Genomic DNA, 19,218 nt, shown 5'->3' with positions numbered 1-19,218 from the left:
CGCCGCCCCGGGAGGATGGGGCACGATTGCTGCCGTTTAGATCACTTGTCAGGGATTACGCGCAGCCACCGGGGAGCGGGGTCCCCGCGCCTTTTGACGACACCGCGGCGGATGGCCCGTTTTTTGTTCTTTTTCGATTCGCAGGCGCCGCGGAGTTGTTCGCCTCGGTGCGTCGCCTCCCTGTGCTCCATTTCGCTGCCTGACAACGCTCTTTTCTCGTTATTGTTGCCCTTTGTTTTTATGACTCAGTGCTTCAAAATAAAATTCTCGGAGAACAGAAATGGAGCTCGCGATGGAAACGCATGTGGGGCTCTTGCCACTTGCGCCTTTTGGGAGCACACAATGAAGGCTATGCGTCCTACTGACACCGACAGAAGGGAAATAAAAGAAGGCGAACAGGTGCGACAATGGCCTATGTTTTTCTTTTTTTTTTAAGTTTCGCGCGTCGGAATAGCTGGCCACTATGTGGGATTTATTCCAAACCGATTCTCTTCGGTGGCGTTGCGATGCCTACAGTCTGGGTGAGTCGCTGTTTGCGTGCCCCGTGCTAAGAAAAAAATAGCTTTCATACGGTCATTAACTGTAGTGGTACTAGAATTGTGGAGAACTCTTAAGATACTCGTACAAAGAGGATGGTTGAGTAAGACCAGGGCCCGTTTGCAACGCGTCCTTTCGTGCTCCTTCCTTGAAGTCCTCTCTAACTGGCCGCCGCTTCTCGGTGGCATAGGTAGTGGCAGACGACAGCAGTGGTCCGAACAGAGGGAAACGAAACGAAAGGCTGCAAAAACGGTCCCTGAAGCCTTCGGCGAATTGCAGCAGTTTGAAGGTTGCGCGTGTATGGCGATTTAACTTTCGAGCCCCGGGGTGGCTGGAGGGCAGGGCGCTTTCCGAAAGAACAATCGCTAGGACGGCAACAGCTGCGATCACAGAACACCACGTCAGCGCCGCTTGACAAGAGCCAAGGCTGCGCCTTTCCGAATCGTAGGCTTTTTCTCTTTACCGTGAGTCGTGCGTTTCCTTGGCATTTACTGCCTGCTTTCCGAAACCCCACAGCAGAAAGCGAAATAGTACTACGTTTCTCCACCGCTGGAGTGTTTTAAGCCTAATGGGGACAACTCAAGTTTCCATTCCCGGTTGGCATCTGAGGATATAGATGACTTGCACCCAAGTCACGGTCGCCGCCATGTTAGTGGAAATTGAACGTAGCGAAAACATGTTCGTTTGTTTAATCCGTTTATCGCCCCCGGCCCCGCGGAACCTGTATTGGAAGCAATGCATGATTCACCATCATGTCGCCGCTGACGTCACGTGCAAACGATCTGTATGCATACATATACATTTTAGCGGTGACATAGCGCTTAGCTCAGTAGTTGTACTTCCTTTAGCTCAGCTAGTTTGCACTGCGCTATATATCACGCAGCCAACTCCGAGCTGTTTCAAGCTGCGAAATTGACCAATATCGCTTGTTCCTACTTTCGAGCGACAAGCCCACAGCGCGTCAAGCTGCACGCGCCGTTGACGTTGTCCGTTGAACATCGTTGCTTGTCGCCTGCTGGTAGGCCTGGTTATGTGTTGTTTTTTTGTTCCTTTTCATCTCTTGGTGGCATGGCGGTGCCTAATTTTAAAGCTCATGGTTAGAGCGAAAAGGGACACAGCGCGTGCAACAAGCGAGGAAAAAAGTGGAAGCGAATGAAGGCAGAGAACAAAAAGGTCGGCATTCCCGCCTGCCTATTATGTGCATCTGCATCCCACTATTTAATGCTTGTTAAGCTACTTGTTACTCGATTTTTTGTACTTGTTGCATAACTGAACGAGAAGGAAATCAGCAGGGGCAGCAAGGGCCGCCAAATGACCCCACGACGACAACAGGCCCGTGAGGATGGCGCCTCCCTAACCCGCCGTCAGAACACCACGCCTGAGGTGTCAGTGATGTGGCATTGGTGTTAGGATCGCTCAGTGCAATTCAATGCTGGTGTAAAGGCGAACACGCAGAGAAAAAGTGGAATAATGAGGATTAGAAAGGTATAACTATATATTTAGTGCACATCGTAATGTTGCTAGCAGGATGCCACAGAAAAAAAAAAAAGGGTAAACTGGCTGAGCGGCGCCTTTATGTTTTTATGACAGTTAGTCCGCATTTTAAGACACAAGTGCCTTCCACTGCGAACAGCCGCGCTGGTAAGTCTATCCTGCACTTCCTTTCTCAACGCTGTATCAGACCCAACAATTCCTTACAAAAGCATTTGCGAACGGGAAACCGTTTATGAACGCGGTTTTTTGATATAATGGAAGATTTCAGTATAACCATCAATATATCCGCAGATCACCCGACGGCAGCCTTGTATTTTTTTTTTTTTTCTATTAACATTTTTGCTGTCGTTCAAAGCGTTCCCCATTGGTTCTCTGTGGCAGTCTTAACTGTTGGATGCGGTCGGTGGAAAGGATTTAAAAGAAAGATTTTGCTACACATCAGAATAAGGGGCCATTACCTTCAATATTTCCATAAGAGTGTCTTACAATTCTCCAATTTTCAATAATTTTGCCCGAGAAAGCTGGACATGTCTCGACAGAAGTATACTGAGTGCATATGTGAACGGCGCCTATGACATTGTGAACCCTAGCTTTACATATTGATTGTCTGCTTCGAGAAGGACGACGTTTCCATTATTCTCGGTGAAAAGTAATAGCGTTGTTAGCGCTGCACAAAAGACCAGAAATTCTAATAAAAAGGCTTTGCAAAATTGTGTAGTCAAACTGTACGCAAAAATTTTAATCTGCGCGTATAACAAACTGACAGGGATTTATGTGTCGTAAACAAAAGTTTGAGCACTAGAGAAGAAGCGAAAAAAATTTTCCGCTCCCTGAAGAAGCAGAGTGAAATTAATTATAATCGCGTTGTTATCTCTGCACAAAAGGTCCAAAATTTCAATAAAAAGGTCTTGAAAAATTGCGCAGTGAAAGTCTGCATGACAGTTTGAATGTGGCCGTTGAACAGGCCGACAGAGATTTAATAGTCGGGGACAAAGGTTTAAACTCTAGCGAAGACGCAAAAAAAAAAATGAAAATCGCTCCCTGTGGAACAAGCTGAAATAGGCTACTTTCGCATTTGTGGTTGCTACCTGCATCTGTCATTTCGAGGCTGCTACCTTAAGCGAAGAAATACTTTCCTGCCTCCCTGGCAGTATCCAGACTTTTGTACCCCAGCAGTTTGTTGTACTGTTAACACGCGGACAAATGTTCGCAGCGTGGACGTTTTTCTCGCGCTTGAAAATAATTCGCTCGCTTTAAGCCTACAATGCTCCGACACTGAAAACGTTGGACAGGAGTTCTGGACTTCCATGATTTTTTTTTCCTAATTGCTCTTTCATTTTAAAAATGAAAAAAAAAAACTGGGAGGTTTATGACATAAAAGAGCGTTGCAGCATAATTACATTTAGCTCATTTTTTTTCGTTTGTGGATGTGCAAGGGCAATAGAAGTGCGCGCAAATGCGCTGGTGCATATAGTAAATCAAGACCGAAATTCAAAACTGCTCCATATCCTGCCATTGCAGCATTATTTTGTGCAGTTTTGGAGTTTAAGCTTAGGTTTTGCATGAATTTATCTTTCAGTAGGCCTCCTGTACCCCTGGAAGCCGACAGTTGGATTTTGTTGTGACAAATAGGTTCGGAAATACAATTGCTTCAAGTATGTTAGCAATTCAAGTTTTTTGCGAGCAGAAATTAAAATTACAATATTTTCGCTCTGTATCACAGGTGACCCGCCATGCGTTACAGGGTTGATATCACTTAACGAATCAGCTTGACTGAAGCAATGTCTAAGTTTACGGCACTGCGCTTGATTTAGTATCATTACCACCATTAGCTGGTTTCAGCCCATTGCAGAAAAAGGACCCTCTCCGTCACCTCTAAAAAATCATGCGCCAGCCTCATCTTCTCTACTGCAACAAACACGGATACAGTTTCGTTGACAAGAAAAGGCGCTTGCACACTTTTTCTCAATGCCTTTTACAAATATTTTGCGAGAAACATTGTACACAGCATATGCAAATTTTGTAATATTATCAACCAAATACGTTTGTCTATCATCGGCGTTGAAGTGCACAGAAAAACTCGTTTAGTATCCAGACACCTGTTCGAAAAAAAAACTAAATCGCAATTGCGCAACTGGTGATGTGGGAAATCAGCGCTAGTTGGCATGCGCCGATGATTACGCACAGAAAGATGTATCCCGTGCGGAATGCATGCCCGTGCGGGGTCCCTGCCCTCCCCCCTCCCCGCTTGCCCCTCTCCTTCTGATCACATTGACTGCTACTACTAAGAAGACGACGGCAAACATGCTTTGTCCGGGAACCTTCGCATTAAGAGCTACAGCGGCGTATAAGCTACTCACCTTCATGTTGTTCCTCAACCTCTGCATATGCGTCGAGTCTCCCTTATTTTTAGCAATATATTAAATGCTAAGGTTACCACGACCTTATACATTCTGTGCTTACCGGAGATCATAACGAATAAAGAGACACGTTTCTCAGCTTTTCTGCGGCACACCGCAAAGTCCATCAGACATTTCCTTTATGTTCGGCCACGAACATGCCGTACTCTATAGGTACAGACAGGTCTTGTCGAAAAGTTTCTGCGACTTGTGACAGGAGGAGAAAGAGACTTCGGAAAGGAGGTTTCCCTCGAAAGAGCCGTCTCCATTGGCAACACGTAGCCTCGAGAAATCTACTCCCACGGAACCCGGAGACAAAAGAGCCGTTCTTCAGCAGTCACCTGTCACATACGCCCCCGCAACGGGCAGGACGATGTGTCCGATACGTTTTTGCTATCTACCGCAGGCGCCTGGATATACTACATCGACACCCCTGGAGCAAACTGGGTGAACTCGGTTCCCTCTGCATTTCGTTCTTGTGCGTCGTTTCTTTTCCCCTTAGGGCGATGGTCCACAGCGCTTGCCCGGCTTCCGTGAAGCCCTCGCGGACGTCAGGCCCCGACAGCGCTCGCGTCCGGCGTTGTTCTTTGGCGCGCGCGGCTGCTGTCGCTCTTCTTGTGTGTCGAGGATGGAGATGGCCGGCAGTGGGACGGGATAAAAGAGCCGCGAGGCGGCATGATCGACGAGCTCTCTGCCCGCAGGGTCGGCGCACGCATCCGGGTGGGCGACGTCTGCCCGCGAGGTGTGTGTGCATGGACCGCCTCGGCTCGCTGCAGGTGCTGCGCGTGCTCTTCGCTGCTGCATGCAGTTGCACATCAGGGCTTCGCGCGGGAGACGTGAATGGCGCCTCAGCGAGGTCAGGTCGCACAGCTTATTTACTGAAACTAGAGCGGACGCGGCGGCCGCATCCCCTCCACCCCCTCTCACCATTCTCGCTAACCGTGGTGGAACTCATCAGGGCAGCGCCTCGGGATCGCCAGTGGTTACCGTGCGGACAAAATACAAGACGTACTAATCTGGCAACAACAATATTTTCAGATCACGTGATTCTAACCCGTAGCATGATGGCCACTAGAGGCATTTCTGGAACGTTTTTACGATCACGACGCTCAGAAGTACGAAAATGTCCTCTCTAAGCAGTTTCCAGTGCTTGCTCAAGCAGTGAGCCGTTGATTTTGCTTCTCTCTTCGTGAAAGCATTCTTCGCAGTACCATATTAACAGGGTTATTGAAACGTCCTCTCCGCGATTCAGTCCCCCCAGGTCTAGGCAACAGTTGGGGCATATCTCAAGCGTGGAGCCGTAATTTGCGGGTTACTGCGATCATGCGAGAAGCACATTATGCGTGCTACCGTTATTCTGGCAATTCATGACTATCTTCGGTTCCGGCAATGTTTATTATTGGAAGTCTGATAGTATTCATTGAGAGCCGAATATCTGGGTGCAATACACCCGGAGCTGTGTTCATCCCTCGGTGCTGCATGTCTGCACCGCCGACGGGACGTGTGGTGTTACGCAATGCTACGTCGTTCGCTTTTCGAGTGCTATTATGTCATTACCCTCGTTGAAACGGTGGGTAATCGATAGAATCTTCTATTTGTTCGCACTAGTGCGCCTTTATTTTATTTGTGTACGGTTGCTGTCATGATGACGGAAAATTTGGTGACCGGCCAGTTGTCGCTTTCTCAAATGCTGCGCAGCTTAGAGCACTTTCAGTTGGTTTCACACATAAATTGCTTTACATGCTTCGATATTGACCAGATTTTCTTGCGCTAATTATCTGTTCATTATTCTGGGCATAACAATGAGATGTGAGAAAAATTATGTTTTGAATTTCACGTTCCGAAGCCAGTTTTTATTCCGATACTCGCATTCGATCCGGTTAAATACTCTGCTACTCGAACGGTTTTCAGTATTTCCTTTCACTGGAATAACCTTTCAGCTGCTCGCAACGTCCGTCTCGCTACAGCGACACCTAGGCCAGTGACTCATTTGCGAAAGCTGCCGGTTTTGCCCACATCATCTGGTGACGCTGCACCATTGTTCCTTCAGCTAAACGATGTGGATCGGCCAGGACCGACGTAGAATCGCACACCCACTCGGATGCCAAGAGCAACCGTTCATTTAGGGGAGCATTTTTAACCAAGAACGTTTATCAACACAAATCAGCTTGATCCAGAGCACACGATCTGCTTTGCGTGGTATAACTGGGAAACGTGTAGCATTTGTTTTGAGAAGGCCACGCAGTTCTCACTACCCGCATTAGTGGGGGGCATTTGCTCATTACCGCTCATTTAATGACCGAATGATTGTTCGATAATTTGCAGTCATGGGCTGAAGAGTGTTAATCCACGCACAAGGGCCACGGTACACGATGACTGATGTGCGCGATAGTGCCAGTAGATATAATTTAGAAACACGCAGCCTAGTCTGAGAATGTGCGCGATTTGTGCACTTTTAATACAAATAAGACAAGAACATTATTGGAGAGCCCTTGTCGTGTGTTGAAAGTGATACGTGTAGTGACATTATGAAGACATACTACCCTTGCGGACGTGCACCAAAGCGGCACGATTCTTCTGCAAGCGTGAAACAGAAATGAACCGCAATTAAGTGTAGTGCTAGCGGAGGGGGGAGCCGAAGCAGCCCGGACAACCGAACACTGCGGTCGAACTAGAACTAGTGCCCGCAAAGGAGCCAGCGTATCGATAAAAGAAGTAAAAATACACATACGACAACAAGGCGCGAGCGGAGGCGTCGAATGTCCGTGGCCCGCAGTCGATCACAGAACAGCGCAGCCGGCTGCCCTCGATCTGCTCTCGGTACGCCGGCTGCGGCAGCTTCTCGTCGCAGAGGCCCCAGCAAAGGCGCAGGCGGCAGATCGGTATCGTCTCTCTTGGAGGGTGTCAGGACTTCTGAAACGAGCTCGGTATCTGTGGTGTCGTCGTCGAAGGGTTTGTCTTGTTCTGAAGACACTGGCCAACCAGAGAACCCACTGGTCTTTTTCTCGTTTCGTCTCCCCCGTTGTGTCAGTTGTTCCATCGCCCTGGTCGTGAAACCACGCCTCCGGAAACTTAATTCTGTTTGCCCGTTTTTCTTTGCAGTGAAAAACTTTCTGCACAGCCTCGTGAAACGCGGCGCTAGAATACTTTCGGGACGAACTCTGAGAAGCGGACTAAGACAGGGCAAGAAAGGCCCGGGCACGGATATGGGACAAGACAGCACTTGCAAAGACGGCGGTGCTCGTGTGATGCCCCGAGACTGAACAGCCCACAAAGACGGGGCAAGAGCATTGTCCCGTCTTAGTCAGCTTTTAAATTTCTGTGTGAACTTAAATTACCAAATAGCACCCCCAAAAAACGCATCACTGTGCAGCTGCAAAAAACTCGCCACTGTTTGTCCCTTCCTCTTCATAAGTTCATTCAGTTGTAGTAAACAGGCTGGCCGAACTGGCGTGTCTTTTTGTTTCGATTATTTTTGTTTCCGCGCATGCAGATTACGCCCGCACTATCTGCGGCGGCTAGGTGGCTATGGCGTTCTGCCAGTGAGGACTCTTGGGCTCGATATTGACCGTGGTAGGCACAGATGAAGTCGAAGTATATAAACCTCGCGCGTACTGGTATATCGCACCTGTTTAAAAATTCCGTGAGGAAGAAACTATTTCGGAGCCGTTCGCTACTGCGCGCCTGGCGTCGATTTGGCGCGTCTGTTGTGTCTATTGTGACTTTTACTCACCTTTCTTTCTTTTCAAAGAACCGTACCCTAGATATGTCGTACAATCTTTTCTATTGTGTGGGAAGCTAAGCATCAATATTCTGCGCTGAAAGCAAAGCGAATACCTTTTCCCTCTTTTACCTTTTCTTCACCATTAGACGCCCTACTCCGGAAGCGCCGCTCGTACACGCGGTGATGCTTGGGTCCTCGTACGAAAAGCTTCCGTGCGCGTCACCTGTGCACACTAGCATACTCGGAAGCCACCGCACTGGCGGCAGTGCTCAAACCAGACATATCGCCGAATTCGTCCTTCGTGCGTGGGCGTATGTAAAAGCTCTGTGATGTCCTCAAGATCGCCATGAAAGAGCCTTCGATGCGTTTCAGTGCGAGGCAACCGTGGAGTGCTCCGAACGAGTCAGGAAGCAGAAGTGCCGACATAAGAAGCCCGCTTCGCTGAGGCACTCTCTGGAGAGGTTCTTTTCATTCCAACTTCGCCCGCACGAGCTGCGTTCATCGACCGCGGCTCTCAAGTTTCAATTCAATTACGGGACCAAACCAAGATATATTTGCCCTGTTTAAGCACCGGCGGAGGCAGAGTCTACATTTTCTGCGGAAATAAACAGAAGCGAGTACCGCATCCGCGAAGGAAAGCTCATCGTCCGGAAGAAAAACGAGAGGTTCGAGCGAAATTAAAAAATAAGAAGCTCTTGTCTACTGATCATGTTTGGCAGGAACTTTACGAGACAGTAACTGAGGCTTCGGTTTTCGTCTTGTTCTTGCGCAAGATATTATACCTTCTTTTCTTTTCTACTTGCATAAATTTAGAACTGCTTGGCTCTGTCTATTACATATATTTTTTAGTCTTTTTCCAATAATTATACAGCTGATGGAAGGAAGTAATGCACTCCAGAACTTGGAAGGAAAACCTTAGTTTCGTGTTCAGGTTCCGTAACGTACGGAATGCTTCTGTAACGTCCAGACTTTGTAGTCGTCGTTGTCATTACTGAAATGATTATCCTTACGTATCTAACGACAATACAGCAGGAAAGCCAGAAACAATAAAGCGTGTTCAAGCGCACATTGAGTCATTACATAGGCACACCGGAGAGAGTAAGAAACCAGCAAGATGAAAACATGCATTATTCCGCGTGCACATGACGAAAAAAAAGGACTTTTTCAGCGCAGAGCGGTTAGCCCCACCTATAGTAGAGAACAGACTCGGTCGCCGTTCTTGTTTTTTGATGTCACCGCCGTTGCTTTGTTGCTTCAGGCAACTCTGATATCGCAGTGGGCTTCAAAATGCAACTGACAAACTTCGGACGAGTGATGGTGAACAAGACTTTTAAAGCCATCATTGTTCATGCGCGCGGATTGAAGGTTAGAATGACAGTGAGGACAAACAGAAGCTTGAGTGTATTGATAAGGCACTGCGTTCTCATCAGAAAGAGACTCTCATCGAAAACGGAACTTTCATAACCTAGGAAAAACCAAAAAAATAATCCAGGTGTCGCCATGAACGGGTCGTTTCGGAAGTAAAATCATGAGTCAACACATATTTTTTTTTCGCGGATCCCAGAGGCTACGCTACACCTCCATTTACTTCAAAACTGTGGCAACCTATCATTTTCGGTGAGGAGGGTTTCAATCGACTGCGGGACGATGTTTAAACCCAGTTTTTCGGCGATAAATGCGTCGTATCGAAAATATTTGCGTCGTAGTCAATGCATTGCGGAGGCATTCGACTCGATATCTGCTGGCGTCACGGTTGCCTTTGTAGTGTCCGCGCGTTCTTATTTTAGTAGCGCTGATCAGCGACGTCCTGAAAGAACCCGATTTCTTCACCCCCGTGTGTGTTTCGCCCTAATACCTCGCTCAGAAAGGTCCGTTTGTAGCCTGCTCTGCCTCATATGAAATGCTGGGAGGCGCTGTTTCCATAACTTAAACTAATCAGCAAGGTTGTCACTTGATTTTTTGCTAATACAAGGGCCAACAGCACACCAGCGCAGGAGCCCTTTAGGAATAACGCTTTATGGATGGTTGACTAAAAATATCCGTGCCTCGACGCACAATGCCCCTGAAGGCCAAATCCAATACTACCGAACGAGACCGCATTGAGGAGAGGGAAGGAGCCTCAGAAAAGCGTGTCTTCGTTCGGACGCTGAAACCTATCTCTGTGAAGACAGCCGGCCTACAGTTGTCAAACTTGTTCCCCAGTCGAAACAATAGTTTGCGCTTGCCAGAGTCTACACGTAGTGCCAGTGATAAGATTAGAAAATCACTGGCGCTGCTGGTCTTTCGTACTCGCGCTTGATATGCAGTGGTACTGCGTGATGGTTGGTTTATGGGGTTTATCGTCCCAAAGCGACTAAGGCTATGAGAGACGCCGTAGTGGAGGGCTCCGGAAATTTCGACCACCTGGGGTTCTTTAACGTGCACTGATATCGCACAGTACACGGGCCTCGAATTTCTCCTCCAAAGAAATTCCACCGCCGCGGCCGGGTTCGAACCCGCGTCTTTCGGGACAGCAGCCGAGTACCATAGCCACTGAGCCACCGCGGCGGCACTGCGTGAAAACATTGTCGTCTTGGCAAAATTACTGATCGAGCCACTGTGACGCCATACAGGGAACTGGGTTGGAACCCGAAATCGATACCACTGCTGGGCATTCCCAGCGCTGCGCCATAAATTCACATGTTGTGGCCCATATTTTTCGTAGTTGCATGCGATAAGATCGTCATTTAGGGGCGAATCTGTTACAGTTTTATGAGCTTGCCGCTGATATCGTATAGCGGAACGTTGATCGAAAAAAAAAAAAGCATCCGAACACAGCAGGTTTCGGAAATCTTGCTAAAATGGCCTTAGTGTTCCTTTCTCTTCGTTTATTATAATTTTTTTTTCTGACTCGCGGGAGTATTTTGGGGAAATTTCCGTTCCGCCTGTACTTTCCACGTCGCATGTTCGAGCCTGCAGCATATTCCCCATCGACGGTGCTCGAAAACAACAACAGCAAAAAAAAAAAAGAGCGCAATTAAAAACGTAGGAAAACCCTTAAGGTCCAGAATAACCGAGGCAGGGAAAGGGACGTTTTTCCCTGGTACAGAAAGGCCAACAATTTCAATTATGAGGGGGTTGAAAGCGAAACTTGGCGGCATGAGCAAACCTTCGCGTCCTGTTAACAAACGCCCTCGTGCTGTGCGATTGTTAAGCAGCGTGTGAAAATACAGCATAGAGAGCAGGAAAGTGCTCGCGAGCACGCAATAATGAATGAGGAAAGCAATAGGTACAGAAATTACAAACTAACGGCGCTCTCGCATCAGCCGGGAAAGGAAAGAAACAGAGCGTCGTCTGGATACAGTCATAAAAAAGACATCTCTTGGTCGTCCCACAGAGCGCGTTTTAATTCGTTTCTTTCCGTGCGAGAAAGTTAAGCGATGGAATATTTTTATTCAATCTGCTCGAATCCCTGGCCGCAGAGAAATGGACGCTGTCGCGCAAGCGTCGAGACAAAGTCGTTCAGAGTATGCATATTTTATGCAATCCCGCGAGCTCGTCCAATTAACGTTGAATCAGGGCGTTCCAAGTTAAGATGGAAGGAGGGAGCTCTCTGTCTCCCTAATTGGAAATTCTTCCCGGCCAGCAATGCGTCTATGCATGCATCCCTTCCCAGCGTCGGGTGTCGCAAAATAAAGAATAAAGAAAATAAAACGAGTACTTGCACCGAGCAGACATTCTTGTTACACAGAAAAGTGTTTCATTTTAGCAGTGTTCGGAACTTCGAAAACAGGAATGTTCGCAAAAAAAAAATAAAAATGAAGCGAGGTGACGCCATCAAAACGGCTGCATTCCACCAATATATGCTGCTAGTACGGAACTGCTCCTCGGAAACCTGGGAGGCCCACAATATGCCGTTTGAATGAGGAAAAAGCAGGCGAGGTGTATCTGGCGTTAGTTAAATATATTCAATTGCGCCTTTTTTTTTTTGGGGGGGGGGGGGGGGGAGTCGAATTCAAATCCACATGCTCATACTCCTGGCTACTATGGCAGAAGTGAGGAGTCTGGCCGCATTGTAGTGTGCAAAAAGGTGCGCTTGTCGGCATGATTCCTTTCGAGCGCTCTGCAGTACGCTGCTAAGTTGTTTGTCATCCCAAGAATAGCTGCAACGAATATCTTAGAATTGCTTTTCTTTGTAAGAAGTCAAGGGCTTCCGCGCCTTCATAGTCAATTATTCCGTGCATATTGAACTGGTCACCTGCTGTGTCGGCGATAAGAAGAAAGAAAAATTTTAAATGGCTCATTTTTGTAGGTCTTACCTCCCGGTGGCAGGAACGAGGGTTGAACTGGCGGCTTCGTCAAAAAAAGTATATTCTGAAACGGCAGAGAAACTCAGCCAGGACCAACGGTAGCGACGCGCTGCGTTCAAACATTTTACTGCGCACGTAGACGGGTTTCGTCAAATGAAGTTAATTTTCGACGTTTTAATGTGTGGGACTGAGCGCAGTGCAGAAAATTATTTTCAGAATTAACAATAGACGGCTTGTTTTCTGCTCTTTCAGTTTGTCACGGCGTCTGCGCGGGCTATAGTGGTGCTTTCCTTTTTCATCTTCAAAAGATCTCGAAAAAGCAGACCCCGTAATTGACCCTAGCAGTACGTTAACAGCGTCGCTGTTCTAGAAAATAGTGTTGCGGATATCTGTGGTAGGTATCACCACTGCTATATTTTAGAATCACGCAAGATGATATCTTTCGGCACTAATAGCTCCCCCATGGCGCGATGCATCTAATCCTACTCCTCGAAACCTCTCGCAGCAAATAATGTAGCAAACGTTAAAATTGAATATTCACGTTAAAATGGAAAAATGAAAAATAGAATACAGTATGGTGTATTTACTCGCATGTTGGTTGATGCGTCGTGCAGGTCAGAATTGATCCCCACTTGGTTCCCATTTCGAGTTATTGATCAATTCGCTCTCGCCCCACCATATGCTAGCCGTCCTGGTTAGCTCGGCTGGTAGAGCGACTGTTTTGGTTAAGCGGTTGTCTCGGGTTCGAACCCCGGAACAGGAAGAATTTTTCTTTAACTATGAAGCTTCTGCGGAAGCTGTATGCCTTTGCTTTGTAGCCATAAGGCTGCGCATAGATACATGTCAGTAAGTAATTACTCCGTTATTAGAATGGAAACAGAAGCTTGACTTTAAGCTACCAAAGCTGACTGAACAATTAATGCTCATCTACTGAAGCTGACACAATAAGTAACACTTTAAGAACCGCGTAACTGTGCGCAATACGCTATTATGCAACCAGGCCAGAAAGTGCTAGAAGAGGGTGGCAGCCCTGAGAGAGGGAGTAGGCGGTTCAGGGCGCGCTGTAGGTTGCGCGCGCTTTTGAGTGTGTTCCACAAAATATTCAATTTCCCCTTTTTTCGGCAGAAGCGCCGCAAACGTCCAGTGTTACCCATAGCGACCTTACACCATGTAAATAAACAAATAAATAGAAATTTATTGGGTGCACGAGGGATGAGTACAAAGACATCAGTAAACGGGCGAGGGTCCCAGAGTCGATCAAGAGATTGTAACGGGATCCTTGATCAATTAATAGTTAAAAAAATACAAATAAACAAGCAGAACATATACATGCAATTAAGCAATAACAAAGCTAAGATAGACAAAAAGTTACGTGTGATGCAAACGAAAAAAAATTTGATTATCAGGGCGAAAAACAAAAATGCGGAACTAAAGTGGCCATCGTTAGATATGATATTGCACGGAATATAAAAACAAGATAGGTAGAGTGCAGCGCAAAAAACTTAAATATACATTAATAAAAGGCATACGCACAACGCTGGTAAGTCTTCTACTGGTGTAAAAGAAAAATTTTCAAAGTTGATATGAACACAGACAAGGACATGGTGATTTTAAGCTCAGAGGTAGATAATTCAATAAAGAAATGCAGGGGAAATGAGAACTCCATTTTCCGTAAACATAGGGTAGCAAACAATTTTTGTGAGCTATAAACCTAGTAGGGTTACTATACTGCAAGAAACTATTGTGCAAGAGTATGTGCTAAAGTTTTGCACGAGGAAAGGTTGCTCAGCACTTACCGGAACCGTAACGTACATGAACGCTGTTCTTCGCCGGTGACTTCGTATTTTAGTTTCGAGGAGATGTTGGCCTGAGGCTGCAACGCTGCGTTTACCGAGCAGAAATCCGCCCGTGGGACCCACGAAGAAAGTAAACATTCCTGGGCTCGGACTTTTTTTTTTTTGCTCTCATGTCCGCTAATGCCAAGGAAATACCACACGCGGAAATAAGAATAAAAGAAAAAAAACGAGAGTACAACGCGTCGGCGATATACGGAGCGCAATTTTTCCAGCGGCGAAGAACGTGTCGGACCCATGAAATCACGAGGCGGAACACCCCCGCTTCATAGCCTGCCCATTTTGCGAGGCAGGAGGACACGGTATTCGCGGAGCGTGATCGCTGGCCCGTTCCGATATCCCGTACGTGGGCTACGGTGAGTCCGCGCGCGCTCGGGAAACAATATGTAGGAACGCATGAGCTGGATGACTTAGATTCTTGGCTGAGAAATGGTCTTTCTTCCATTATTTCTGCCGGCTAATATTTTTCGTGCTGTACAAGACTTGCTATGGCGCATACAACGTTCCTGGATGCTTCTTTTATTTTACTTTTTCTTGCAACAACGCAATATTGATTGCATAAATGCTGGAGCACCTGTATTCTTCCCCGAAAAAAAAAAAAAAGTCCCCTTCCCTCGTTTGAATTACCGTGCCAAATTCCGGGGGAATGCGAGACGGTTGCGAACAAGTCAGGAAGCGACGTGGGCACCGCCTTGTAATTTCAGTATTCCTTCCTATGCGCAGCCTACATTGAATGCCTTTATAATATATTCTCATTTATGATCGCCTTTGTATCTTTTATTATGCTATCAAAACTGGTGTTCCCGAAAATGATTTGCCTTTGATTTGCTTCACTATTAAGTGCTCAATTGTGTATGCGCACGTGGTTACCGGAAGAGCTTTAGATGAGGTTAACTTGTAATTCTACGCGTAAGTTTCAACTTCGGCGAGCGGCGAACCAGGTAGTTGTTCTAGTGTGCTGTTTTCAGTGCTAAGCAGCGAGAACCGCTGGCACAAAGCTGGTGGGTTTCAGAGACTGCGCTAGAAAAAAAAATCTTGCATTCCTCTATAGCTTGACATGATTTTCCAATTCTGAGCAAGAGCTCGCTCGAGCTGCTGTTGTCAATTAGACTGATTCAACTCTTGTGCCATTTCGACAGGCGTCGCTTCTCGCCTGGATAAAACCTTTTATAGCGCCCTTTAATAGCTTCGCTTTTATGACAAGCAAGTGTTAATACCAGGCGCACATCTTCTCGGAAAATGTTCCATTTTGAGCGCTGTAAAAGGGAGTCATTCGCTTTTCAGAAGCGCAGCGTGCAGTTGACAGAAACGAAGTTGTCGACCGAAAGGTTTGTAAGCTAAACACAAGCTAACTACGCACTGAGCTAACTGAGTCAGTGTGTCCACGCTCGCCGACGCTAGCAACATTTAAATCAACAGATATCGCTATTTTATCTCTTATCCTCTGTTTTCCTGGGTCACGAGAAAACGAGCTCTTTTGGGAAACACTCTGTGCATGCTAGCAGTCAAAGGCCCTCCTAATAATGTTGTAGGCATTTAACAATCGGCTTGCTGGTTTGCTATACTCCACCTGCACTTTCTACTTCGTCTGTTTCCTCTTCTGCGCATATACTGGAGCTTCTTTTTTTTTTTCTCTCTCTCTCTCGCTTTATGCCCTCACTGTGGCCCACACGCAATTTTTTTTTCTTCTTTTAATAACCGTGGCCAGAAAACTGCGCTCGTGCCCTCCCATTACGAAGGGTTTGGCCACAGAATCATCAATAGCATTAGCATAAGGAGGAGGCAGCAACCAAATCCTGATCCAAGAATCGTGACCACTACCCAAGCACGTGCGAACGCAAGAGAGAGGATGAAGTTAGCAGCGCGACAACACCTCATCATCATCACCTAAGTCGGCCGCAGCCAAGCTGCGGCGATGCTGCCCTCGTTTCCTCTACGACTGAAATAAGAGGTAAATGCCGCTACCTGCCACCTATTTTAACATCCATCCTCAGCATGTTCGGGGTCGCAAGCCAGCGAGTAGGCTAGTGAGATTAGGAAACGCCCACTACTCCGCACAACCGTACACGTTTGTACGATTTCTGCACAGTCTGCGTCACCCTTGTGTAGAGCGCTCGACCTGTATAAAACTGTGCGAAACTGGTCGCTTCCTCGAAGCTTCTAGAAGTTTTTAGAGGCAACGCTTGCACGCAGATAACGCCACATAGAGTTTCAAGCAACATGGACACGAGAACTTTGACGGGAAACACGGGCCGCTTTCAAATTTCAGCTTTTAATACCTGGTGGACACTAATAGAGTGATCTAGACAAGGGTGACGCAGACTGTAGACATGGGGAACTCTGGCGATGCGTGCTGTGTCCACGCATGGCAAAAAGAAAAACGACATGCTTTCGCGCTTACCTCGGACAGCACACACCACTGCTACTTAGCTCTCGAGACGTCCCGTTCTGTCTGCTTTGCCGGTTCCCACGGGTCAGAAAACGTGGGAGAGAAGACGTTACTAAGTAACGCATTCACTAAAGGTAAAGCAAACTGAACCGCTGGAACAGAAATCTGCATGTATGCGGCTTTTTCTCTTACTTGCCGAAGGGCCGCGTTAGCTACTAGCGGCCGCTGCTGCGTTGGTTTTCTTTTTCCAGTTTTCGTGCGGTTATTTTTTATTGTAACGTTGTCTGTAGGTCTCAAGATTCGTGTTTTTGCGATGTGCGTTTGACAGTCATCGCACTTTTTTTTTTTCCATCGATGGAGCACATTACCGAACGACCGACGTCCAGCGACACCTCCACGTCTTCCATCTACCGCGATACGCCGTCTTAACTGCGGAGCTGCAAATAACGAAGTCCGCGCTGACGTCGGGGTTCTCCCTCACCGCGGTCTCATTAACTGTAAATGCAGTATTCGCCTAGACAGTATCCAGCAATAACGTGTGACGGCGCGGCCACTCATACGCCCAGAGAAAGCCTAACAGGCCCCGACACGGCACTTATCGTTGCATGCTGTCGTGCCTCGCGCGTGGCTGCCGCTTTTAAAAGCGCATTTAAGCGATCTTTTTATCTTTTCCGAGTTTTTGAAATTTAAATAATTTGGAGTTCTGGGCATATTTGGCTCATTTCAGATGCTTAGGAAAAGTGCTTGCGTTTTACACGAATCATACTAAATGGCTGAAATCACAGCATCTCTTTTTCCCTTCTTGGAAATGAGCGCTTGCGTGCGTTGGCGGCTTTGACTGCTTGCGAATCCCTTCTTTAAAAAAAAAAAATTCACAGGGACATCTAATTGCATTGCAACGCGATATCATTAGAAGTTTATTATGCATTTACATCGAATTCAGTGTCACTCCTTCGTGGTTGTGTTAGCGGACACGCCTATCTGCACACAACTAGACGTCTAGTTGGTGGCTAGATTTTTTCCTGAAGGCGCCTAGAGGTGGCGTTGCGGCCGCAGTGAAGATGCATCGAAACTTATAGCTGTCACTTCTGGTGGGATGACGTCATTTCTGGTCCTGGGAGTTACGTGACCGGTGCGGCTTCATAACGATCAACGAGGTGATTCCGGCTAGGATTCCAAATGGCGCTGATGCCAACGACAGAAAAAACTGGGACGAATTCGAACGCGAAGACAAACGTACAAAGACAAAAACCGACGGCACAGAAATACAAACGAGGTCCGTTATTACTTTCGGAGAGCGATGATCGAATTTCGGGAGCGATAATTATGCGCGCAAGTATTTATCTTCCGCAACTAAAAACTTCTCATGCTGCTTTTCGCGTGTCAGTGGTCCCGCTCGCGTTTCATTTGTCCCCGAGAGTACTTTCGGCCTGCAAAAACTAGTTGCAAGAAAAAGAAGAAGAAGGGTTACAGGAGCAGCGCAGGATTCGTTCTGAATGACCTTCAAAGCGAAAGGATGTTCGGTACTTCGCGCGCGGGATTAAGTCGCACAGCACGCTTTCATCCTCCGAAATTGCTACTAATGATTATTCAGCGCACCTCCGCAAAATTAATTAAACTAAGGGCCTCCTTTGATTAAAAGCGCTGTTTGCGCCTGAAACGTATAGTTCATTAATTACAGCCGTAATTGGCTGGCCCTTTCGTCGCGCGGAATTTGAACAAACAAATTGTTCCCGAAAATTACTCGTTTTCACTTATCTCCAACGACGGAAACTAAATAGGAGGAGATGAGTTGGGCTGAGAAGCAGGTTGGTACGCAGCAAAGGATAAATAAAATAATAAAGAAAGAACCGCCTTTATTCGCGTTTGGCAAAAAAAAAAGGGAAATCGTCAGAGCATGCCCTTTGTCATCAGCGACGAAAGAAATGTAAATCTGGCACGCGGAAAATGACTTAAGCACTTCTGTATATAGTAGCGGTTGAAACATGAATTTCTGAGAAGGCTGGCTTCGCTTAAGGTAATGCAGGTACATGCTCGTAAGAATCCAGCATTATCTCCGGGTATTGGATCTTTGGTATATTTCCTGCTATTGTTGCTGAGAGCAGATGCAGGCGTCATTTATTCGAAGAACAATACTTTGATCTTCCGTACCCCGCGTGCTTCCGCTGTTGCCAAGAATAACCATGTTTGGCTGCCCCGATGCCTTTAACTGCGCCTCAGTTAGTTGCAGAGGGCTGTTCCCTAAGCCGACATATTTAAGCTGCAGCAGCGGAGGCGTAATTCTTGCCTCCCCTGCGTTCTCTTCGTCAAGAGCTCCGCATCAAAACAAGGACTTCCTAAAAAGGAACTACCTCAGCTACGAGCACGTTCCTGGAAAATTACAGGAGAGAAAGTCGAGCTCGCTTTATTTACCTTTTTAGTTTAATCCCTTCCGCGCGCGTGCGTAATGTACAGCCGCGGCCCCAGGTGAAGTGATGGCGGCGGCGAAGCGGCATTTCGTTTCTGCAGGGCAACCGCTGGCGTATCGCAGCTT

General features: G+C 47.1%; 1 protein-coding gene across 13 annotated transcripts in view; it reads left to right on the top strand.

The window, feature by feature from the left end:
- LOC149351327 (inactive dipeptidyl peptidase 10-like) overlaps positions 1 to 19,218 on the top strand; it is a 357,475-nt gene that overhangs the window by 223,363 nt on the left and 114,894 nt on the right. For 2 of the 13 annotated variants that reach the window (XM_089580668.1, XM_089580667.1), the window contains exon 1: positions 492 to 521. The exons of 10 other annotated variants lie outside the window; for them this stretch is intronic. In XM_089580668.1, the coding sequence (XP_089436794.1) occupies positions 507 to 521 (15 nt within the window). In that variant the 5' untranslated portion in view covers positions 492 to 506. Of the gene's footprint in view, positions 1 to 491; positions 522 to 19,218 lie in introns of those variants that run through there. One more of the 13 variants, XM_089580676.1, reaches the window with a different exon arrangement.

The sequence above is a fragment of the Amblyomma mixtum genome, chromosome 3 (assembly GCF_055824585.1).
Source record: "Amblyomma mixtum isolate Tamu chromosome 3, ASM5582458v1, whole genome shotgun sequence".
Classification (NCBI taxonomy): Eukaryota; Metazoa; Arthropoda; class Arachnida; order Ixodida; family Ixodidae; genus Amblyomma; species Amblyomma mixtum.
Note: the sequence above shows the minus strand (reverse complement) of the source record. Positions and strands in the feature narration are given on the sequence as shown.